Raw genomic sequence first — 13,165 nt, forward strand, 5'->3', positions numbered from 1 at the left:
ATCGTCGTAGCCTCGTTATAGCGTATTTGTTTACTTTCCGGCTTTAAACGTCCACAATTTTTCAGAACTTGGTGTTTTATTTCTTTGTGCAAAAGCGAGAAGGTGCAAACAATAAAACGAGGTGCAAACAATAAAAGTAGCCTTTTAAAAGTTTAAATGGCGGTGTTTATGAGTGGAAACCCGATAGCGGTCTCCAGCGGATGTAGTTAGCGGACCAATCACAGCCGATGCCGCTGCGTTGGTGTTGCGTTGCTGTTGCGTCGCCTCGACGCGCGTCTAGGATTTTTGGGAGGCACACGTCAGGCACTCGTGTTCTTCCCGGAGTGAATGTGTTGAGTGAAAGAAGAGCAGATGTTTGGAGACTTGCAGCTTCAACATCCCAACAAAGGCACTCAGGGTCGGATCGAGCCCGGCTCCACTGCACCTGTACGCCGCGTCCTGACGTCGTGACGTTCGACCCAACATTCCCATCGTTTCCATGGTGCACACGACTAATAATAATACTTTAGGGCATTTTATGAAATATGACCCGGGCGCATCTTTTTTCACAAATCTCTATGGAGGATGTTGAAGATCCCAGTGGACCATCGTCGCCGTCGTCGTCGCCGGTCTCTTCTTCTTCCAAACAGTAGCTCGTTGACTATCCTCTACTTTGGTTCTCCGACAAGATGTGTTTTCGTTGGTTTTTCTCAAGCGCTTTGAAACTTTCCACAGTTTGGGTCAACTCTCTCAGTCTTTCCAATTCGTTTCTAGTCCAAGTGCAAAAGGAGAACTCCAAATGGTGGACAGCACTTTTATACCTGCTCTGGTGGGGTCAGTTCTGTTTCCATGACAATCACTGAGCGCGTGCGTGCGTGCGTGTGTGCGTGCGTGTGCTTGAGCAAGTCCGAAAGACACAGAGCATTTTTTTTCTCATATCTCATATTTGTCAAATGTTTGTTTCTCCGTTCTCTTCTTCGATTGTACTGTCGTGTCATTCTTGTTATAGCCTACTACTGCCATCTTCTGAAAAGCTGTAATTTAGCAAAACCGTATTCGTCACCCTGTTAAATAATCGCCTAACTCATTTTTTCAAGTTTTTCAGGAAACACAAAAAACTTCACCAAAAGTGTAATACATATATGACATAGGCCATTATCTTAAAGGGGTCAAATCACATGATCTGATCAACTGAGAATGTAGGCGATTTTACCATAGGTAGCCGGCGTCATGAGTAGATGATTTAGGCAAAAAAACAATTTGCCAAAAAGGCAAAAGGCGATTATTTAACAGTGTGACGACGACATGTAATGTAAAATGTTTTGTTTTTTTAAGATTTAGCTAGAAATAAACGCTAGGGTAATGTAAATAAGAAAAAAAATTAACTGTCTATATAAATTGTTTACATACTGCCCCCCAGCTAACAGCAGAAAGTCCCACCCAATTGCCAAATGCTCCCTGTTTGACAAATAAAAACCTGGCTAAGTATCTCTGTTAAATCTGTCCAAAACGTGCAATTTCTCAGTTTTTTTTAGCTGTTTGTGAAATTAAATGTTCGCTCACATTCTGTGCATCTCCTGGGGGCTAAGCCCCCCCTGTCCTTAAAACCTATGACGCCCCTGAAACGTAACAGCATTGTGGGATATGAGTAAACAGATTGTGTGTGTGTGTGTGCGTGTGTGTGTGTGCGTGTGTGTGTGCGTGTGTGTGTGTGCGTGTGTGTGTGTGTGTAAAACCTCTGTGCAGAGCTGTTAAACCTTTGCAGATTTTGCTGCATGTGTGTTTTCATGGTGACAAGTGAAAGGTCTTGGTCTAAATCGAAGTTAAAGACCAACGACAGCGTTGAAACGACGTCTGCTTCATGTTTGCGATTACAAGGCTTTTATTGTGAAGCGGCGCGGGGCGGAAGTGTCGCTCGTGTTGCTGCAGGCGGGACTCTGACTTGACTGTGGTCCTCTGGAGCAGCAGCGTGCAGCACTAATTGGACGAGCGAGCGAACAGCTGGATGTTGGATCTCACAGAAACACCTGATCCGGTTCACGGTCGGCGCTGCGGTCTCTCCCGGCCCGCCGTGGTCCGAGTCTCCGCCTGACGCTCCGCTGCTCGTCGGTTCATCGGCTCTTCTCTTCCCATCGGCTGGACGGGCCCGTGGTCTCTATGCGCACCGAGGGAAACACATCCATCAGTCGCTGCTCTCCTTCCAGCTGCTTCCTCGTTAACGGCGACGGTAGACCTGGACGATCCGGATCACGTACTGAGTGAGAGGGAGTAGGTCTCTCCTCGGCCAGGTATGAACCAACGACCACACGGTCTGTTTGCACATCTGCTGTAGGTCTGTCTACTGCACTGGGATCACACAGCATCCCATGTTATTGTCTCTATAATATATTCATAGCGGGATCTCTGACTGAGATCAGTTATTGGGCGACCGTGTGTCCATATCAGGGGGTGACATCTGTGTTGAACATATACCAGCAGGGCCTGGACCCGCCTTTAAAAGGCCCCAAGAAACCAGAATCACAAACTAGGAGAGTCAAAACAGAACAATTAAATAGTAAAACGAGTAGATCATATTTGCATCAGGTCCTACTCAATATTTTAAAGATATTGAATATCTAAACTAGGCCCAATAATACATGCAATGGTCACTTTAATGACCTGTTCAGTCTACTGCAACTCGGTTCAACAGTCATTCATTCTATCATGTTGTTCTTGTTGACATTGTTGGAAAGGTGTAAACATGAACTACATTATATTCAGAGATGTTTCTACCTTTTGGCTTGTATTCTAGTAAAACACTGCTGTGTAACCGCAGAGCTGGATCCAAATCAATACATAACAGAGCATTGTGAGCATTATAAATGTAGACTTTATGCATGGGTTGCATTAGACTGTACAGATGTACCTAAGAAAGTGGCCACTGGGTGTTTTTTGTGTGCAGATAAATTATGATCAAAATGAGAAAAGTAATAATCAATCAATAATAATTGACCCATACTTGGCCCATGAGGTTGACTGTATTTTAGACAAATGTTTTGTATTTTGTGTATGTGTATATATGTATATATATCTTTTCTTGCAATGAAGGGGTGTTCTCGTGTTGAAATGTTTCATCACACTGTATTCATATTAGGGTTTTACTGCTGCATTTGTCACATGTTAGAAACTAGTGAACATAATCACCTGTGGCTGCTTCGGCTTGAGTGCTCACTTTCACCACTCAATGTTCAGAATTCGGCCTCCAGTGAGTGACGCTGTTCGGCGTCCGGAGAAACAAAGAAAAGGCCTTGATGATGGATCCTCAAGTGGGAGTCAGCATTGTGGTTGCTGTGGCGACAGCGATTCAGATGATATGAATAGCTTTAATCTGTAATGGTGTCATCGGTGTTTCTACAATGAGCGTGTCCCTCTATAAAGACATAATCCCTCTGCAGCTGCTGTTACGACACATTTCACTTCTGGCTCAGCAGGATTCACTTGAGCTTTGGTTTTTTATATAGTCTCTGTCAGACTGTGTTTTTATTATTTAGGCCATGTTTTCCTTCAGAAATGAATGTGATCGCAGTGAAGTTTATGTTTAGGTCTCAGCTGTTCTCAAGTTATTAGATATATCTCACCAGATATAAAACTCTCTCCGCCATGACTTCTTACAATTTGTATTTCTCTCATTAAATAAACGAGAAACTCGTCAAAGTGACGTTATGGATATGTGGACTTGGAATTGGAAAGTTGAATTATAGATATCTGTAAATGTTTGAATAGAAGTTCACTCGTTTAAATTAAGTTACAATAACATAATTGTTGATATCAAAAATTAACATTTTGGCTAGTAAGTCAAGAAATATACTAGTAGTAACTAAAGATAAATGTAATTAAAATTGCTACCAAATTAAATTGTGAATATTTTGGCTTGAAGTTGTAATGAGTCAAAAAGCAAATGTTGATAATTAATTAACCAATTAACCACTAATTAAATGTTAGGAGGTCTTTCCATTAAGGCTGTAGTCGACTTTGGCATGTGAGAGTTATACATGATCCATTATTCATAATACTAACAAACAGAAAACAAATCTGCAAGGGGGTCTCTGAGATACTGGGCAGCTCTTCTGTTCTTAGCTGTTTGTAGCTCAGAACTACTGTCGGCATTAGACGATATGAAAATCTCATGTCACGATTATCCCGTCCAAAATAATTGCATGTCCCGATATTATCCAGATAATAATCAAATGTCGCTTAAAACTCTTAAAAATGGCACTTAAACATACTGAAATCACTTTACATTTTGTTGAGAAACAAATATTTAATTGCATCACAGATAAGACCCCTTTTTAGTGGTGAAAAACAAATAATCAAACAATCTTAAATAAGCTGTCATGAATCATAAGGTCACCCAGAATATGTACACGATAAGAAGCTTTTTACTACTGATACTTCACTCATGATGATATTGATTGTCCTGATAATGGAAATATACCACGATTAACTTATTGTGAGTATTTTTAATAGTGATCTGCCATAAAACCTTGTATCGGCCCATCCCTCCTCAAAACACAAGATAAGCGCTTTTCTCGTCCTGGGGGATCTGATTCACACATTTTCAGTGTTACATGCACAGTCGTGCTTCCTGCAGTATTGATCAGTGGTGCTCCCTCCTCATCCTCAGAGACCGTCCGCTGGCGTGATGCCTGTGTTCCTGGTGCTTCCGGTCTCCGTCCTCCTCCTGTCCCTCCTCAGTCCCAGTCCAGCATCTCTGTCCTGTCCTGTGAGCTGCCGCTGCTACAGCCTCACAGTGGAGTGTGGGTCCACCGGGCTGAGGGACATCCCCAAACACGTCCCTCCGTCCACACAGGTAGCTTCATTGCTATGGATGGCTGAGACCACAATTAAAGACCAGGTGACGATCATAGTGATCTTTGACCAAAACTCTCCTTTGTCTCTATCAAGACCATCTTCCTCCAGGACAATGTGATTGGTCAGATCCGTCGACAGGACCTCACTCTGCTGAGACACCTGCACTACTTGTACCTGCAGGTAACCTGAACACACACACCTACAGTGTTGAATAGAAATAACTGCTATTTGCTATATGACACCACTGAGCTTTAAACTATGTATGTTATTTATTTGTGCTATATTTAGTGAAACAACTCAGTGAAATGTATGATGCTTGTTGTCTGCAGAAATTTGACAAATTCAAGATATTTTGAGGAGTAATCTAAAGATTCACATCCGATTGTAGCCATGATCTGTCTGGAAGGTCACGGCACAGAATTGGTTCTTTCAATTTGCACTTTTTGAAAGCGTTTAAGACGGGAACACATTGTCTTCAATTTGTCTGGACACACCCGATCTAAACACTGCATCACCTGCTCTCTCTTTGCATTTTACAATCTGATATTCTAAGTCTCTCTAAGTCTGGAGTTCTTTAATGACGTCCTAGGACTTATTTTCTGTGTCATTAAGATACCTTGAGCCATAAGTCAAAGTGTGTCTGCCTGCGTTATTACAGCTCCCATTCATTCAGAGGCTGCATCCACTGACATTGTGATCCACTGGCTCACATCATTACACCTGAGCAGTGGGGCATTGCAGTGGTTCTAAGCTTGTTTCTTCTATGCTTCATTCTCGAGTGGTGCATTCACATCAGACAGGGAGGTGCCATGCCTGTCTTCATCCCAAATCAGAATATCATCCATGACATTCACAACTCCCTCCAAGGCCTTCCGTCTCTGAGCAATGCTGATGATGACAGAAAGGGAAGCTATTTGTATCTTGTGTGTGAAAGCTGTAGGGAGCTGTCCTCATCTACTTGTATGTGCCAGAGTCATCCACAGGGGACAGTCTTCCCTCTTTTGGAGGTGTAGTTTGAGTGCAAATTCTTATTTTTTAAATCACTCATCATTTTTCCATCACAACATATGGCATGGTGGCACGTAAACAACGGAGCAACTGAAGCTGCCTGGAAGGAAACCTGATTGAAAACTAAAGCATTCATGGATGCAGAAGTTATACAGGTTAACTTTGAGAAAACAGGGAGTGAACTTGTATCCATGTGGCTGGAGAAGATGTTATGAAGTATTTAATATCATGGACTCTGATAATGGTGTAAAGCTAACGAGGCCACCTGAAAGTGTTCTGTGCCACTGATAAAAGTGAATGAAGTAAATGTGGATACAAACACAAACCTCCGAGGTGTCTCACCCACATTCAAATGTAGTTATAGTCACGGAAAAACACACTATGGTTACTGTGACGGGCAAAGAAACCGAAGGAAAACTTTTTAAAACATGAGGAGACACTGAACAAGAAGGACGTGAAAGGTTTGTTTAAGCTCTCGAGTTCAAGAAGAGCAGAAAGAAATAAAGAGGATAAGATTGAAAAAGAAGCTGACCTAGACACAAAATGGACTGAAGGTGAATTACCAAAAGCTCACGTTGAGTTTAGATGTGGCTCAAAAGGAAGCACATTTACTGGAGTACAGCAACAATTTGGCGACATATTCCCACTAGGAGGTGACATCGGGCAAGGCAAAGCTGATGTGTGAGTACAAAGTGCAAAGTGTTTGAGATGTAACTGCAGCTAATTAAAAGACTGCAATTCCCAGACACCCAGAGGGAATACAAAGATGTCTTGATGGGGTTAGGGTGTGTACCTGAACAGCATCACATTCAGACAGGCGCCCAAAGCTCTGAAAGACAAAATCAAAGTGAACTGGACAGGATGGATAAACTTGATTGTGGTAGAAAAGAACCCACTGACGGGGTGAAAAGAATGGTCACTGACCAGAACCGTACAACGTTTATAAGACGTAGTCATTGTGACATCACCCTGGTTTGTGAACTACAATTTTGAAGCCTCTAGTTCGGCATTTTGGCCGTTGCCATCTTGGATTTTGGCTTTTGCCACTTGCAATTTTCGCAACATGTGAAGGGAAGTAAATGTTCACAGTCCAAAAAGTGACCATATTTGGACTGTGGAGGACGGGTGGATCTTGTGGTGGAAATCAGTTTATGATCACCTGAAGAGAAATAAGAATACAACTCCTAACAGCGCTTTTAGTAATTTATTCTATAAAGAGTCCAAAAACAGGCCAACAGTCGCTACAGACAGACTGTAAACAGACAAAGTCTAATAAGTCAAAGCCCTCGCAAACAGGGTGTCCAAGCGGACCGCATCACCGACATACAGCTTCAGAGCAAACTATCTGGCCAGATAGGGGCAGACTCCTTAAGAGTCTGACCAAGTCTTCAGTCTTGAGAAGGGCTTTTTATACAGTTGTTTGTGATGTGTCATCAGAGAAGCATTGTTCCGTTGTTTGTGTAGACGGAGAACTTTGTCCAGAATGTGGTGTTTGAACCACTCATCAGTGTCCATAGATCCATATTGACTTGCCAGCTGTGCTGGTGTCACAAGATGCATTTCACAACTCATGTAACACATGACATGACATAAGTGCAGAATACAGGTTACCTCATGACACTTGGAAAAGTATGAGTTAAAACTACTCAAACTACTAATTATACTATAATGAACTACTAAATGAAAAATTCCCATCACAGATCTAACGAACACAAGTGGCAGAGCGGCACCCCGAGTAGCAAAGTAATCTTGGTAGCTAATTGCATCGGTAGCGTGGTTGTGATGGTAGCGAGGCCGCTGTAGAAACCTGTCAATCACAAGCCCCGCCATAAATCATATCCTGCTTTATGGTCTATAATGTACTAAATGAACATCATGCTGTATTGAAGAAGACTTGAAACTAGAGATTGAGACCATAAACTCATGTTTACAATGTTTACTGAGATAATAAATCACTGAGAAGTAGACTTCCATGCGATCAGACTTCTTGTTGCAACAAGAGGAGTCGCCCCCTGATGGCCAGCAGAGAGAATGCAAGTTTAAGGCACTTCAGCATCCCGTCCTGACAGGAGAGGAAGGAAAGAGAAGATTTAAAACCTCTTGTGTTGCTCTTCCTCCAGAACAACACCATCTCAGCTGTGGAGCCTGGCTCTTTCCAGAACCAGGGTCAGTTGTTGGAGCTGGCTCTGAACGGGAACAGGGTCCACCTGGTGACAGCTGACATGTTTCAGGGACTCGAACATCTCCGCATTCTTTACCTGGCAGGAAATGACATCACACGCCTCCAGGACTACACCTTCCGTGGTTTACAGGTCATGCATGTTCTAGCATTACACTTTGACACATTCTAACAGTAAAGTCAATATATCTCCTGCAGGTGTCTTCCTTCCATACATGATTTGTTCCGTTCCATCCGTGTCTTTGCAGCGTCTGCAGGAACTTCATTTGCAGCACAACAGTATAGAGATGTTAGCAGACCAGGCTCTCGTTGGTTTGACTTCTCTGGCTCTGCTGGACCTGAGCAGGAACAATCTCCACACCATTGGACCTGCGTCTCTGCGCCCTCTGGTCAGCCTGCAGGTGCTACGCATCACAGGTGAGACTGGGTTAGTGGCATGCATGTTTAATGGGAAACTTTCCACTTGTCTTAAAACTGCTTGTTTTGCATCATCACATGCATTGAGTTATAAGACAACCATGTCCTACCAATCTAAGAGTTAAATTAAATCAATGTATGTTTGTATGGACTGAAGCAGGCACACAGACCTGTCCTCCCTGAACACTGGCTACCTGTTTACTTTGTATGGTTGATCCCAAAACTGTAATCCAGTCAGTGCATTTTCCTTGTTTTCAAGTTCAAAACCATTCATGATCCCCCCTGTTAATACATGTACATTCATTATACACCTCACACACCTAAGGCACCACATAGCACCTTTTTATGCACCCAGCCTCTTTTTTCTGAGCACTCAGCCTTTTTTGTGCAGCTGCTCCAAGTTCTTCCTCCCAGCAGCAGCAGTGACTAGGACCTCGACTGGTCCCAAAGTAACCTCCTGTCCTCTGCCGTCCCCCAGACAACCCGTGGCGCTGTGACTGTGCTCTCCACTGGCTGAGGAGCTGGATCGATGCTGAAGGCCAGCGGCTGCTCAGCTCTGCAGAACGTCGGCTGGTCTGCACAGAGCCGCCGCGCCTCTCCCACCTCAGCCTGGTGGAGGTCCCCCTCAACAGCTTGGTGTGTATCCCTCCGCTGGTGCAGCTGGAGCCCAGGAGGCTGGCTGTGCGCCTGGGAGAGAGCCTCAGGGTGTCCTGCCACGCCTCCGGTTACCCTCGTCCACAGGTAGGGATGCTTAAAGTATAACTTCCTGCAGTTTCAATAAAGAGGCTGCATGCATGCACATAAAACTAAATCCAAAATATAATCTTGAGTGGTTGAATTTAAATGACTGCACATATGAAATGTTGATATTGACTATGAATGAATCATTTATGAATGTTAATGACTTGCTGAAAGTGATTTCCTCTCAGCCTGGATGGTGATTAACTCCCTGTGACATTAACCTTCTCAGCCTGAGAAGTGATGATAAAATGAAGTAATGCCGTTCCAGGTGACCTGGAGGAAGACGTCCCAGGGTAAAGTGGTGCTCTCTCCCAGAGGCCTGGTTCAGGATCTGGGTCCTGCAGGAGGAGGTGGGGTGGGTGGAGCAGAGGAGGCGTCAGAGGAAGGCAGAGTGAGTCTGCAGAAGACTGACGGCGAGCGCTTTGACCCCGACACGGGCAGCGGCATGCTGTTTCTCAGCAACGTTACGGTGGCCCACGCAGGTTTCTATGAATGTGAAGCCTGGAACGCGGGGGGTGTGGCCAGGGTGACCTTTCAGCTCGCCATCAACTCATCCACTTCCTCTTCCTCCTCTTCCTCCTCCATCTGGGCCTCGTGGTCCCAGGTGTCCTCTTCATACTCGCCCACCTGGCCCAGGCTGAGGAGCCACGGTCATGCCGTGGGCTCAGACGTGAGCCGGGAGCCCCTGTATGCTCTGGGCAGCATGGCCTTCAGCGCTCTGGGAGCTGCCACTCAGACCGCCATTGCTGTGGGCATCTCCCTGCTGGCTCTGACCGCTCTGCTGCTGGTCGCCATGATCTACAGCCGCCACCACCACCGAGAGAAGGAGGCTGATGTAGCTGAGAAGGTGTGTTTGTCTCTACAAGAAAACACTTTAATGTCTTACCTGATAAGAGAGCAACCGTTTGAGGTAGCAACACAAAATGTAGACGTACAGACTAGGAACTTTATTTAGCTTTATTGGCCAAGTGTGTGTCGACCTACAAGGACTTGGTATTTGTTGTGTTCTCAGTGTACCAGTATTACATAGGAATAAACAAAAATACAATAGTGCAGAGAGTCCTATCTGGATATGATTGTGTATGCATATGTATACACAGTGTGCTTTTATTTATATTTGAAAGTGATGATATGTACAACCGTGTTTTTATACTATGGAATACAGTATTTACAGGTACAGTGTTTTGGGGATTGTTCCTGAAAGTTTGGCACAAAGATCTGTAATTAAAAATGTGGCTCTCTTCCTCCTCTGCTGGCTTCCACTGGACATCAGTGCAACAACCTTTAAATGAAAGGCTCTTCTATTACATATGTGGATCAGTTCAGGACCAAGGCCAGTTCACACTGCAGTCAGGTTCTGGCCACATTTAAAAAACAATGTGAACAACTAAACAAAAATAAATCTGAGCAATCAATCTGAATTGAGCATTATGACTCTGTGGCAGTGTGGACAGAGCCTCCAGTAAGTGAGGGCTGCATGATTCCTTCAACACCGGATTTTCTCTTCGATCGTCTACTGTTGAAAAGTTCCTCCCTGGTGAATGAGGGAGGGAGAGTTGGACACTGAGAGTATCTAATTAAAGTGATTACACTCATGATTTTTCTCTTATACTGTAAGTGATGAAGGTGAACTTTGACCTGCAGGAGGAGGGCATCCTGTACGTGAATGACTACTCTGACGGCCCCACCACCTTTGCCCAGTTGGAGGAGTACCGTGACGAGCGCGGCCATGAGATGTACGTCCTCAACAGGGCTAAGCCTGTGCTGCCTCCTGCTCCGCCCGCGGCCGTCGCCATCACTAACCTGGGCTGCCCCGCTCCATCTGACACCTCCAGCCACACTCTCTCCTCAGGACCGGGCCAGAGTCCCAGTCTGGTCCCCAACAAAAAGCTGCAGCAGCAGGAGGGCGACATACGGACCATGAGGAGAATGGCGGGGGAGGGAGGGGAAGCCAAGCCTGTGATCACATCAGAGGCAGAAGGGATGTTTCTTAATCACACAGGCCTGTTCATGGACTCTCAGATCGCCTACGAGATCCACTGCTGAAGGAGGTAGACAGTCCAGTGATACACAAAGGCTTTGTGTGTTTGTATCTGAAGAAAGTCAGGGTGACTGCTGGAGTCTACCAGTGGAAGGATTTACTCTCTTCAAGACTCATCTCATCAGAGAAGGTTTACGTACCTGGTTCCCAATCAGGTTTATTGAACCACTAGCATTTGAGCCTTTTCAACGGCTGTACTGAGACTTTGCACGCCAGAACAACAGTAGAGTAGGCCGGTGGGAAGTTCATATGCTCAAAGACAAATTTAACTGGACTCTGAGCTGCACATCTTTCCTATTGCAGAACTCTGAAGGTTCATGTTGGGTGAGTATGACAAAAAAGGGAAATCATGGAATGTTCTCTTTCATGAGCATGTTGGAACCATGGTGTGTTTTATAACTGTTTATAATGTCTGGGCATGTTTTAATTTAATCTCAGACTGTATAGGTTGTTCAGCATCTGAAGGCAGTACGGTGTCTGTGTGACAGAAACGGCTGCATTTTGTAACTATTTATTGAACTATTTATTTAATTATTTATTTAACTATTTATTTAAAGGTTTTATTTAAACGTTTGGAACCATATTTAATTGTCACAGAGAATTTAGGACAATTCTAGTTCACAGCCATCAAGATGCCTTCTCTGCTGCATCCATGATGTCCCTAATGGCTCTCCTATTGTGCAGTCCCTTGATTCCCAAGGTCTTGAGTGCCCTGTGGATCCACTGGCCTGCAAAGCCTCTGCATTCGACCATGACGGGGGTTGCACCCGGTCCTCCACCCCCGTCTTCAGCATTCACTTGCCAGCCCCTCTTATTTAGCCATCTTCCTTTCAAAGGCCTCCTTCGTCCGGTCTTCCCAGGGAACAGTCAACTCCAGCAGGACCACCTTCTTCCTTGAATTTGACACCAGAACCATGTCTGGCCTAAGCGTGGTCACTGCGATGGTGTCTGGGAATTTGAGCCGTCTCCCTAGTTCGACCTTCAGCTGTCAGGAGACCTCCTGCCTGGCATGGGTGCTGCTGTGACTTCTCCCCAGCTTTGACAAAGGTGTGCTTTACTGGTTGATGCTGTCATGCTGGTAGAGATCTCTGTGCTGATGACCTCTGCGATGGCTCTCAGCACCTGAACATGATGCCAGCAATAGCATCCCTCTCCCAGGGCTTTTGGGCAGCAGCTTGAGATGTGCTCTAATAAGCCCCTACTCTGGCATAGTGGGCATGTTGGAGTATCTGCACGGCCCCAGCAGGAGAGGTTGGATGGGCTGGGGAGGACATCGTAGACCTACTGAACAAGGAACTTTATCCGTTGTGGTTGAGCCTTCCGGAGCTCTGTCCATGTGATCTTCCAGTCCAGGACCATCTGGCGCCTTTCTTTTCCTTGGACCTGGTTGTAGCATGGTCTTGGTCTTGGGTTGCTTCCCAGACCAGCTTATCCTGATGCCACTGCTCCAACCAGCACACCATACTGCAGCTGCGCCTCAGCCTGCTCAACTGCCTCATGCGTCTTCTACTTAATACCCGTTCTGACTCTGGGCCAGCCTAGGAGGCCTTGGTGTCACTGGAGTCTCTATACAACAGCAGCTCTCTTGCCTGGGTAACCATAAACTCCTCCGACAAGCTGCTGAAGGGAAGCTGCAGCTTGTTCTTCCTCCCGTACAAGGTGATGCTACACACGCTTCGTGGTAGGCCCAACCACCTGAGCAGGTAGGAGCTAGTCAGTGGAACATCATAGACCAGCAGTGGCCGAGTCGTGGCAGCTCTCCGCGTTGCTAAATCCAGAATTTGCAGCCCTGACTTGTCCACCGCTGAGAGCCAGGTGCCCAACTCACTGCTAGTCACCTGGATCACTGCCGTGTCCCTCAGAGTGCAGTCAAAGATCTTGCCTGAAGCTCTTTCCTGGCTTCACCCTGACAGATGGTGTCTGCTCGACCCCTAGTGAGAATTGGAATC

At 45.4% G+C, this 13,165-nt stretch overlaps 1 protein-coding gene across 1 annotated transcript; it reads left to right on the forward strand.

Moving 5' to 3' along the window:
* Positions 1–1,933: 1,933 nt before the first annotated feature.
* Positions 1,934–12,567, forward strand: LOC311014304 (leucine-rich repeat-containing protein 24-like). Its single transcript, XM_084010846.1, has 8 exons — positions 1,934–2,267; positions 4,643–4,828; positions 4,924–5,010; positions 7,959–8,150; positions 8,266–8,434; positions 8,913–9,175; positions 9,444–10,022; positions 10,820–12,567. The coding sequence occupies exons 2-8, from the start codon at positions 4,661–4,663 to the stop codon at positions 11,219–11,221; spliced, it is 1,860 nt and encodes a 619-aa protein (XP_083866972.1). The 5' UTR covers positions 1,934–2,267; positions 4,643–4,660; the 3' UTR covers positions 11,222–12,567.
* Positions 12,568–13,165: the final 598 nt, after the last annotated feature.

The sequence above is a fragment of the Eutrigla gurnardus genome, assembly GCF_963514095.1.
Source record: "Eutrigla gurnardus genome assembly, chromosome: 6".
Lineage (NCBI taxonomy): Eukaryota > Metazoa > Chordata > Actinopteri > Perciformes > Triglidae > Eutrigla > Eutrigla gurnardus.